Below are 11,918 nucleotides of genomic sequence, written 5' to 3'. Positions count from 1 at the left end.
CAAAGCTTTGTTTGATCTGATCGCTGCAGTGAATCCAGCTCTCGACATTGCGTGGAGCCATACCTGCAGTGACTCTGATAGACTATCGCAATGATGGGTGGATGGATGGATGGATGGATGGATGGATGGATGGACAAGGCCTCTCTTCACAATCTTGTGCCCTCATTGGGATGTATATATACTTTGCGCCCTTTCATGACCAACATAACAATCCAACATTCACGCTCACCCACACATACAGGAGGTACAAACACACATCGCCAAGTCTCACCACTGCTCTATCATTAGATCCAACACTCGATTGACATTCAGATCCGAATCCAGACCGAAGTCTGTCTCAACGAATGGAGCTGTCGGTGGGGTGAGCGGGCGGAGGCCGGACGTCAGAGTTTCAAGCCAGTCAGCAGCGTCAAACATGGCCGCCGCCCGCCGTTTCCGAGCGTTCCCAGTGGATGACAGAGGGGAAGTACAGAAGGGCGGTGGGGGAGGGGCTGGGGCCACTTGGCCGGGGGCTGTTGGAGCAGGGGATGGCGGGAGCTCCAGCAGGAGGGAGGAGCATAGGGGTGAGGACAGAAAGTTGTCATCCTTCGATTGGTGCTGGGACGTCTGGGATTGATCCACTTGGGGAGGAGGGGAAGGGCCAGGGGCTAAATGGCCAGGGGATTTCAGATCAGCGATATCCACAGACTCTGGAAGACAGGAAGAGGAAAGAGATCAGACACTAAAAGAAGGAGAGTTAAAAAAAAAGGCAAAAAAAGGCAAAGAAAAGTTGTATATTTGATTCGTCATGAGAAACTCACCGACACAAGTGATAGGCTCAGCCAGAATGTCATCTATGGACTGGCAAAGTTCCATCTAAATGCAGAGAGACAGGAGAAACACTTCATTCCCTCTGTGCATTCACTGAACAAAAATAACTTTTGGACAAGCCATGGTGACATCCCTGTTCATACACACAGACTCTAACCTGTGCTTTCTGGATCGCCTCCTCTAGTTCTTCCTCCAAGCTGCGAACACTGGGCGAGACTTGAACAGGACTTGCTGTAATCTGCACTGGCAGCTCAAAGTCCTGGCCAATCGCGTCGCACGGCTGGCAGCTGAACACCTGATTGGATCGCAGGGTTAACTGAGTTAACAGATGATGATGAAAGTAAGGTTGCAATTTTCTTACATTTGAGACACTGCCGTGTAGCCTAAAATGGGGTCCTATACATGTGGTTATGTAAGTGATCTGTTTATTTATTGTGTATTTACCTGGGTAAACAACACCTCTGTCTGTCCCTCCGTCTCTGGCTTCCCTCTGGGGCATCCTGGATCCTGTTGCAGGAAGGGATGGAGGGGTCCACCACGAGACTGGCAGATGAGAGGAACGGGGGAACAGTGTTAGTGATCAAAGTTCTGCAAAACAGTCATTCTATCATTAGAAAATGGCCTGTTCTCCAACACATCAGACCCATCATCCAGGCCCTGCTGCCTTCACCTCATTGCTGCTGGTGCGGTCCCTGGGTCTGCTCCTGATCCTCTCCCTCATCTCCAGCTCCACACTCAGCTCCTGCTGCTGCTGTTGCTGCTGTTCCTGCTCGGTCCTCCAGGCGGTGCCGCACTGAAGGGGCGATGAGGAGGAGGACAAGGGGAGACTGGGGCTTGGGGTTCCTGAGGCGGTACTAGCAGGAGCCAGGAAGACGGCGCTGGTCAGCCCGCACTGTTCACCCGTCACACTGACTGAAGCGATGTTTGAGAAGCCATTTGGAACAGCACTCAGAACTCCATTTGGGGCACTGCTGAGAATCCCATTAGGAATTCCCCTGTCCTGGATGTATAAATGCGTGTTTGGGCTGCTGCTGGGTGAGTCTGGTCCAGAGCTGGAGCTCGAGCTGGGACTCCGGTTGGGGGGCACCAAGGTGGAGGTGGTGAGGGGCTCCAGGCTGGTACCCAGCTGGCAGAGGGGGGCAGGGGTTAGGCAGGTGCGGGGTAGCTGGAAGGGGCGCAGACGCTGCAACAGGGCAGGCTTGGTGCCGGACACAGGGAGGCCGCGCTTCCGCAGCTGCTGACGCAACTCTGACACCTAATGAGGAGGGGGAGGGGTGGAGGAGGTGGAGGGGCAAAGGGCAGTCATCACTTTCTCTTCCTCACAAGTTATATGCTAAGAGTTATCAGCTCTCAGAACCTTTCCTGCTTTTTGCTGCCATTCTTGCTCGATAGAGTTGCCTCTCTTACCGTTAGGTCAACAAGGTTAGGAGGGAGAGGCGGGAGCTCGGGCTTGTGGGTGGGACTTGTGTCCACTGGCGTGTGGTTTGCTGTGGCAGGGACAGGTTGGGGGTTCTGGGGCATGGCTCCTGAGGATTTCACAATGTCGCTGCAATCTCCACTGGAGGAAAGAGGGACGTATTAGCTGACCCTAGTGCCGTACTGTATCAACACCTACGGCTTGAAAGAGTTGAACATAGGTGTCCCCAGCATGGATTCAATGACACTATATCAAAGAGTAAACTATCAGAATACCTGGGTACAACAATGAGCTGTTGCGGTTGTTGTTGCTGCTGTGGATGTTGCTGTAGTTGCTGCTGCTGTTGTTGTTGTTGTTGTTGCTGCTGTTGCTGCTGGTTCTGGAGGATTTGCAGCTGGAGGAAGACCTGCTGCTGCTTCAGGAGACGGGAATAGGCCGGGTCTATTGGCTGGGCCGTGGTGGGGCTCTTTTGTTTGGCTCCGCCGGCTGGGGAAAGGAATGGCGATTGGTTAGGCTTAACTCATAGCACTAGCAGGTTAGGCTTAACTCATAGAAATTAGCAGGTTAGGCTTAACTCATACCAGTAGCAACAACAATAAGCCATGAGTACACAAATGAGATGAAGTTTAGAATAGATGTAGAACAGTAAAGCATCATATTGCCTGCAGTCGCAGATCCTCTCTGGTCTGGAGGAATGTATTGGTGGTATTTGAGTTTCCTCATCTTGGGTTTGGTGTCCCGCGGTTTCCGTGGACGGGGGAGACGGTTGAAGTTGAGGGAAGAGGGCAGGGTGGAGGAACAGGATGGGCTGGAAGACCGAGCTGTCTGCAAAGACACACATCATTCAAAATGTATCAAAACTGTAACCATACTGAGGTCTTCAAATAAAATGTCACACTCACAAAATGTCACGTCAGGTCATTTCACCTTGTGTGGCATAATATGATCCATGTCAAGGTCAAATTCTTATGTGAAATGCAAACATGCCACACACACCTCCAGGTGACAGTGTGTGCCAGTTGTTACATACAGCAATGCTACTCCAGTGTGAATGTGTTCATACAGGCCAAGTACTGAGCTCCCCCACAAGTGCACATTGACAGTAATGAATGCAGAGAAGCTTATAGAGCAATGTGCTTGACAAAATGGAGGGGTGGCCATCCTGTAAGGTTAAAGGCCCTTACGGTGCTGCTGACTGTGCACCTAAATGTTGCTCTGGATGAAAATCTCAGATCTCCAGAAATAAACCTGTTGTGGAATTAAAATAATGGTCTTTCCAGAATAATGCCACTGCATTTCTTTTACATTATTTGACATTATTATATCAAGGGTCATGAAAACATTCAGAACAGAAAGACCGGTGTTAAATGTTTGTATGTGACAGCATCAATGTGCACTGTGCTTCCTAAGGGCTTTGACAAACCCCAGATTACCTTTGGCAGCAAGGGGGTGGTTTGAGAGGTCAAATACATCCCGTTGGGTCTCCCAGTCGTTGCCATGAAGTTTGATTCAGCCAGTGTGACGCTCATAGGTTGGCTGATGCCCTCGGTTGCCGGGAGCAACGCCAAACCAGACTGAAAGCAGCAAAGTAAAAGACAACATCTGAGTCAACATATGAGGCTATTTATAAATGCATCAGTCTGTTAACATTTACTTTTGAATGTAGTTCAGTTTTGAAATCCAACTGAGGTCATAGATGGCAATTGATTTATTAGTTGGTCGGCACCAGACCAGGCATCTATCTTATCATCAGTATATAAATGGGAGCTGGGACTCTGTTTGTTTCACTGTCCCACTGTGATTGTCCCACTGTGATGTCATAAATCCCACTGTGACATTATCCGTGATGTCATAAATCCCACTGTGACATCATCAGTGATGTCATAAATCCCAGTGATGTCATAAATCCCACTGTGACATCATCAGTGATGTCATAAATCCCACTGTGACATCATCAGTGATGTTATAAATCCACTGTGATGTCATCAGTGATGTCATCACCAGTGATGCTGGTCTCATTGGTCACACAGCAGGAATCGATGCCTAGTCTTACAAAAAAACAGAATCTCACTTTTCCTTACCTGAGCATGACTGGGGCTGTGGTTCAGGGGCGGGCCCACAGGTGAAAAGTCACTCAGTAATTGGTCACCTGAAAGTCCTGGCAATGAAGAAAAGGCTGCTGATTGGTGTACCCCATGTTGCTCAGGTGGCGAGGAGGAGCAGGAAGAGATGTCATCTTCGAAGACATCAGTGGAGAGAGGGAAAGATACGGAGTCTGAGCAAATTGAAAGTGAAATGAGGTAAGGTCAAAAGAATAAGTGTGTGTGTGTGTGTGTGTGTGTGTGTGTGTGTGTGTGTGTGTGTGTGTGCATGTGCGCCCATGCGTGCGGATGTGTGTTGACTCACGGTTCTCCGGGGGCAGTGTGTGTTCGTGCTGTTGCTCCACAAATCCAGGCCGGCGTTGGAGCCTCTCGTTGGTGTCGGCCTTCTTCTGCCTCTGGGCCCCGCCCCCGCACACACTCCTGTCTGTGGGTGGGACAGAGGGAGAGGATGGGTGCAGAGAAGTAGAGAGCAGGGAGATCAGATAGGAGATCAGCAGAGAGAAATGGAAGAGAGGAAGTTGGAGAGAGAGAAGCAACAGGGTTTCACAACATTATGTGATGTGAGCATGCAAAGCACTGTTACCATAGTTCAAACCAGCAGAGGCATCGGAAAATATGAAATGCCACTGCCTAGGAAATCACAGAAAGGAGTTTATATAATAGCAGTAGTCTTTTTAATGAAAAAGTAAAGTGAGGATGGTATACAGGAGAAAGAGAGAGAGGGGGGGAATGACAGCAAGAGAGAGAGAGTATGAGATGGAAGTAATGGGTGAAAATGGGGATGCTGATCCCTGGATGGGCGGGCTTATCATGTGCTGTCAATCACTGATATGTTTGCAGGCTGCCTAGAGTGGAGAGTTACAGTTACAACAAGGCCACGTTTACATTAGAGTGGAGAGTTACAGTTACAACAAGGCCACGTTTACATTAGAGTGGAGAGTTACAGTTACAACAAGGCCACGTTTACATTAGAGTGGAGAGTTACAGTTACAACAAGGCCACGTTTACATTAGAGTGGAGAGTTACAGTTACAACAAGGCCACGTTTACACTAGAGTGGAGCGTTACATTTACAACAAGGCCATGTTTGCATTAGAGTGGAGAGTTACAGTTACAACAAGGCCATGTTTACACTAGAGTGGAGAGTTACAGTTACAACAAGGCCACGTTTACATTAGAGCGGAGAGTTACAGTGTACAACAAGGCCACGTTTACATTAGAGTGGAGAGTTACAGTGTACAACAAGGCCACATTTACATTAGAGTGGAGAGTTACAGTGTACAACAAGGCCACGTTTACATTAGAGTGGAGAGTTACAGTTACAACAAGGCCACGTTTACACTAGAGTGGAGAGTTACAGTTACAACAAGGCCACATTTACATTAGAGTGGAGAGTTACAGTTACAACAAGGCCGTGTTTACACTAGAGTGGAGAGTTACAGTGTACAACAAGGGCACGTTTACACTAGAGTGGAGAGTTACAGTTACAACAAGGCCACGTTTACACTAGAGTGGAGAGTTACAGTTACAACAAGGCCATGTTTACACTAGAGTAGAAAGTTACAGTGTACAACAAGGCCATGTTTACACTAGAGTGGAGAGTTACAGTTACAACAAGGCCACGTTTACACTAGAGTGGAGAGTTACAGTTACAACAAGGCCATGTTTACACTAGAGTAGAAAGTTACAGTGTACAACAAGGCCATGTTTACACTAGAGTGGAGAGTTACAGTTACAACAAGGCCATGTTTACACTAGAGTAGAAAGTTACAGTGTACAACAAGGCCATGTTTACACTAGAGTGGAGAGTTACAGTTACAACAAGGCCATGTTTACACTAGAGTGGAGAGTTACAGTTACAACAAGGCCATGTTTACACTAGAGTAGAAAGTTACAGTGTACAACAAGGCCATGTTTACACTAGAGTGGAGAGTTACAGTTACAACAAGGCCACGTTTACACTAGAGTGGAGAGTTACAGTTACAACAAGGCCACGTTTACATTAGAGTGGAGAGTTACAGTGTACAACAAGACCACATTTACATTAGAGTGGAGAGTTACAGTTACAACAAGGCCATGTTTACACTAGAGTGGAGAGTTACAGTGTACAACAAGGCTACGTTTACATTAGAGGGGAGAGTTACAGTTACAACAAGGCCACGTTTACACTAGAGTGGAGAGTTACAGTGTACAACAAGGCCATGTTTACACTAGAGTGGAGAGTTACAGTGTACAACAAGGCCACGTTTACACTAGAGTGGAGAGTTACAGTTACAACAAGGCCATGTTTACACTAGAGTGGAGAGTTACAGTGTACAACAAGGCCACGTTTACACTAGAGTGGAGAGTTACAGTTACAACAAGGCCATGTTTACACTAGAGTGGAGAGTTACAGTTACAACAAGGCCACGTTTACACTAGAGTGGAGAGTTACAGTGTACAACAAGGCCATGTTTACACTAGAGTGGAGAGTTACAGTGTACAACAAGGCCACGTTTACACTAGAGTGGAGAGTTACAGTGTACAACAAGGCCATGTTTACACTAGAGTGGAGAGTTACAGTTACAACAAGGCCACATTTACACTAGAGTGGAGAGTTACAGTGTACAACAAGGCCACGTTTACACTAGAGTGGAGAGTTACAGTGTACAACAAGGCCATGTTTACACTAGAGTGGAGAGTTACAGTTACAACAAGGCCACGTTTACACTAGAGTGGAGAGTTACAGTTACAACAAGGCCACGTTTACATTAGAGTGGAGAGTTACAGTTACAACAAGGCCACGTTTACACTAGAGTGGAGAGTTACAGTGTACAACAAGGCCACGTTTACATTAGAGTGGAGAGTTACAGTTACAACAAGGCCATGTTTACATTAGAGTGGAGAGTTACAGGTACAACAAGGCCACGTTTACATTAGAGTGGAGAGTTACAGTTACAACAAGGCCACGTTTACACTAGAGTGGAGAGTTACAGTGTACAACAAGGCCACGTTTACATTAGAGTGGAGAGTTACAGTGTACAACAAGGCCACATTTACATTAGAGTGGAGAGTTACAGTGTACAACAAGGCCACATTTACATTAGAGTGGAGAGTTACACTGTACAACAAGGCCACATTTACATTAGAGTGGAGAGTTACAGTGTACAACAAGGCCATGTTTACATTTGATTGACAGCTGATGAAACACCAAGCCTGTTTCCAGATTCACACATTGGTGAAACTGGAAGGAGGAGGGCGTACGAGACAGCACAGATAAGATAAAATGGAGAGAGAGAGAGAGAGTGAGAGAGAGAGAGAGAGAGAGAGAGAGAGCGAGAGAGAGAGAGAGAGAGAGAGAGAGAGCGAGAGAGAGAGAGAGAGAGAGAGAGAGAGAGAGATAGTCTAGGATACAGGATAGCGTTACTATGTGCTTTGCTGGGAGCATACAGATACAGAAAGGGAGAGAGCAACATTACTGTAGGCGGGTCATCACCTTGTGCAGTTTCAGTGTTCAGACCACTATGGGGCAACTTCTGAGTGGCGCCGTCGTCAGTTAGACACTGCATCAGGAAACAGCAGGTCAAACCAACACTCAGGGCCCAGGGATCATTATTGCAGTTAATTCAGGGCAAATTGCCAGTTTGTCCCACTGGAATACTAATTAACTAACCACTTCACGAAATTCACGTCAATTCATGTCAAATTAATGTTCTTACAGCAATGGAGTCAATAGTGGTAAACCAAAATTCTGGCTCTGCCATGTTCTACAAAGACAACAGCTTACAGTCATGAAATCATAGGTGTTACATAATGGCAGCTTGGCTGTTACTGCAACAAGGTGTGTTATGTGGTGTGGAACAATCTGTTGTATCATTGAGCAGAGAGGAACCGGCGTTACTCACCAGAGCTTCACTCTGGTCTTTCTCTCCTTTTTGAGAGGGACAGGTAGATTTCAACCCTAAAGAGACAGACGACATGCGGTCAGATGCAATGAATACATAGTAGAGAAAGGAGGAAAAATAAATCTTCATTCTGAAATCATGTTACCATGGAAGAGAGCCAAATCAATCAACTTTATTAACGGACTCATAGTCCATAGGAAAAAAACACATGCAACATTATAAATCAGCGTCTTTGAGTAATTGAAAAGCGCTTTATAAAATAAATGAATTATTATTAAATACAACAAAACACCAAAAACAATAAAACTATAAAAAGGCAATTATACCAGTATTTCCGCATATAAGACAGGTATCGCACAGCATAAAACCAGGGTTAGTCAGCAGTATGATAATGGAATTCTGGGAGACATTCAGTCGACAGATTAAATTTGTACATCAGATTTCTCAACAGCGCCTGAAAAGTGTTGACTTGCAAAACAAGTCACTTGCACTACTCCACCGTTTTTTTTAAGCCATATCCGCATACAGTCACTACAGGCATAGGCAACCTGAAGCTTGTGGATGCTTGTTTTATTTTCACCCACAAGGGGGCAGTAAACAGAGGAGTCCAGTAAGCTTAACATTAAGGTCAAAGTCACACACACATCATACAAAACATACAAACGCTAAAATAATGACAAAAGACTAAAACCTAACAACCTAAAAACCTAAAAACAGGGCAATAGAAGCAGATAGGTAGCAGGTAACAGGTAGCAGCATCGGCAAAAGTGCATAAGTGGGCAGTCTGTGCAAAAGGGGAAAACCAGAATAATAGTGCTATCTGCTGTTCATCAATCTGAATCTGAATCAATCTGAACATATAGGATTTCCTGACCAACATGATAGCTTGTGCATATGACATGCGGTGCTACCTATAGGCTACAGTACATATCATCATCAGACATTTGATCTGTAATGACTACCTATACATATCATCATCAGACATTTGATCTGTAATGACGCGTCTCAGATATTTAGTTTGATCACAAACAGATAAAACATGCCCTGACAGGTACAAAAAAAAAGGAAAAGTGAGGTCCCTGTCCCCTTTTCTTCTACAAATCATAACAACACTCTTTTTAGCATTGTATTGCACATCAAATTTGACACCATAAACAGAATATATATTCAGCAGCTGTTGAAACCCAGCACTGCTAGGGGAAAAAAGGCCAGATCGTCAGCATACATAAGATGGAGTGTTACCTGCTCATACAACCAGTTTTACAGCCTCTTAGCTGGTCAGATAAACCATCCATGTACAAATTAAAGAGGGCTGTGGAGAGGAGCCCCCCTGCCGTACTTCATTACCAATGCGTTTCACCTGCATGCTCTGATTGGCATACTAGTATGCCAGGATACATATGCTGCCAGGCCATGCCGCTTTGACTCCATTTTAAAAACAGCTTTTGACGATTAACTCAAAAAAAGCCTTGGAGGCATCAATAAAACCAATTAAACTGAAGAATACTGCCTTCTATACCTCTATGCCTTCTATTCTGCATACGCACCAAAGCCACTGGTCCACCATTCTTTTTCCATATTCACCTTATTTTTGAATGCCCCACTGTAAAAAATAATTGTGGGTACAAGGTCCGGTTTAACGTGACTTATTGTTGCAGCTTGCCATTTCCTTTGTTATAATCGGCTGCAGACCCGAATTATAAACCGGAAACTGGAGTACGTTATAAAAGTTATAAATATAGTCACGTTATAAACAACTAACCAACGCTGGGGGTCCGTATGGAAACAGTGTTACTCGAAATGGTTAAAAGTTAAATCAATTTGGTCATTCAGTGGCATTTTACTGCCATGTAAAGTAACTATTACGCTAGCCGCTAGCATTAGCCACAGTAGCCGACTACCCACAATGCATTACGTTATCCCAGCACCCGAACGACACGGCTGTGGGGCAGAATGGCTCTGCTCTAAAATCCTCATAGACGTTTTCTTTGTCAAGCTAAAACAGTGTAAAAATTACACCGGAAGCGGAAGAAGCACCCATCAGGCATCATGGCAGCTAGAAGAAATAAGGTACATTTCGTAAAATGCTTATAACAATAGTTTTACTTGGTCAAACCAAACGGTTCAGCTATAGGCCTACTTGGAATCACGACAGACCATAGATTCTTCTTCCGGGAAGTTGGACTTCCCATGCATGAAAATAAACCAAACTTTACACAAAGGTCCAGTCCCATGCCAAACTTCATTGATGTGAATTTGGCACCAATAGTCCTGATGGACTAAATAAATAAAGATCGAAACTGTTTTGTTGTCACAGTTGAAGTGTGTAAAATCTCAGAATTGTATCTCAAAAACAGAATTTTTGACAATATCTTGAATTCTGCCCTCATGTATAGCCTGAAGAGCATCGATGCCTTCGCCATCCTGGGGAACGGTGGGATATGCCCTCGCCATCATGGAAAAACACACACACTGATGATGTCATAAGTGATGTCATCAGTGGTAACTGTCTGCCTTTCCGAAGCCCTGCCACTCCGAACGTTAACTTCCATTATTCGGACTGGCGGTCGTTCACCTTAGAAGCCGCAATGCCGACCTTAGGTTTAGGCGTGGGGGTGGGAGAGGTTAGGTTTTGGGTTAGGGTCTGGGGGAGGTTAGGTTTAGGCATGGGGGGAGGTTAGGTTTGGCGTGGGAAAACGGGGAATATAGAACCCGGGGAACATAGACATGATCCCTTTCTGAGTGCCGATATTTCGGAGTGGCAGAATGTCGGAGTGGCAGCACGTTGGAGTGGCAGCATGTAACCGTCATCAGTGATGTCACTTGAGCAATTGGCATTGTGACATCATCAGTGTTGTGACATCACTGATGATGGGTTATGGTTCTAGTTCAATCATAGGGTTCATAGCATGGCCTTGGCGGAGGTCTGCGCTCTCTGTCGAACTTCTAGTTAATAAATTATTGTTTAAACTTTTACTTTGGTATAGGACGAATCAGCGTGACGTCACTTGACACCCAGAAATGCGGAACCCTGCGGCAGTAAATAGTATGAGTTGTGCCAAACAAACGTTAATATCTCAAAAACTACACATGACATCACTTATATTTTGACATTCTGAGTGAGAGCAGAAGTAGCTCAAGAGTTTGATGTATAATATATGCATGTCGTGTTAAAGTTGTGTGAACTGTCACAGTTTTTAAAATGTAAACAGAGTTAACTGGCTAGAGTCAGAAATTCAAGCCTCGCCCACTTGGGCTCCGTAGGGTTCTATTGCCATTGCCACCCAGTGATACGGTTTGTTTACTAAAATGCTGCTTGGCTGATCCCTCGTATATGAATCCCCTCATATGTTAGAACCCGACTCAAGGAAGTAACAAATGAGGAGAGTCATACACCAAAGTAAAAGTTAAAACAATAATTTATGAACTAAAACTAAGGGGGAAAAAAAAACTAGATGACACAAACTTACATTAAACAAACGAACAGAACAAAAGGTGCATGAGTGGGAGGATTGTCGCTTTTTTAGATGTTTTATTACATAAACTGTATAAAACCCATGACCAAAATAGTCATTCATTCTCTCATTGTGTTACTTATGGTTGGAATTCTTGTGAAAATAAATTGCCCTTTTTGCTGGGGACCCTGGAACCCCCTCAAGGACACCTGGGGCTCCACTTTAAGAACCACTGCTCCATACTACACCTG

At 45.3% G+C, this 11,918-nt stretch overlaps 1 protein-coding gene across 1 annotated transcript in view; it reads right to left on the bottom strand.

The window, feature by feature from the left end:
• Nucleotides 1-267: 267 nt before the first annotated feature.
• The window catches only part of LOC310774697 (uncharacterized protein), a gene marked incomplete at both ends in the record, with an annotated part of 18,960 nt that continues 7,309 nt past the window's right edge, over nucleotides 268-11,918 (bottom strand). Inside the window, 13 exons of the mRNA XM_083634817.1 lie at nucleotides 268-689; nucleotides 801-855; nucleotides 968-1,105; nucleotides 1,255-1,353; nucleotides 1,481-2,065; nucleotides 2,218-2,368; nucleotides 2,584-2,713; nucleotides 2,887-3,052; nucleotides 3,661-3,801; nucleotides 4,309-4,502; nucleotides 4,634-4,753; nucleotides 7,804-7,870; nucleotides 8,213-8,268. Of these exons, the coding sequence (XP_083490943.1) occupies nucleotides 268-689; nucleotides 801-855; nucleotides 968-1,105; nucleotides 1,255-1,353; nucleotides 1,481-2,065; nucleotides 2,218-2,368; nucleotides 2,584-2,713; nucleotides 2,887-3,052; nucleotides 3,661-3,801; nucleotides 4,309-4,502; nucleotides 4,634-4,753; nucleotides 7,804-7,870; nucleotides 8,213-8,268 (2,324 nt within the window). The remainder of the gene's footprint in view (nucleotides 690-800; nucleotides 856-967; nucleotides 1,106-1,254; nucleotides 1,354-1,480; nucleotides 2,066-2,217; nucleotides 2,369-2,583; nucleotides 2,714-2,886; nucleotides 3,053-3,660; nucleotides 3,802-4,308; nucleotides 4,503-4,633; nucleotides 4,754-7,803; nucleotides 7,871-8,212; nucleotides 8,269-11,918) is intronic.

Source organism: Poromitra crassiceps (assembly GCF_964638095.1).
Source record: "Poromitra crassiceps genome assembly, chromosome: 1".
Classification (NCBI taxonomy): Eukaryota; Metazoa; Chordata; class Actinopteri; order Beryciformes; family Melamphaidae; genus Poromitra; species Poromitra crassiceps.
The sequence above is the reverse complement of the archived record's forward strand: the minus strand, read 5'-3'. Positions and strand labels throughout refer to the sequence as shown.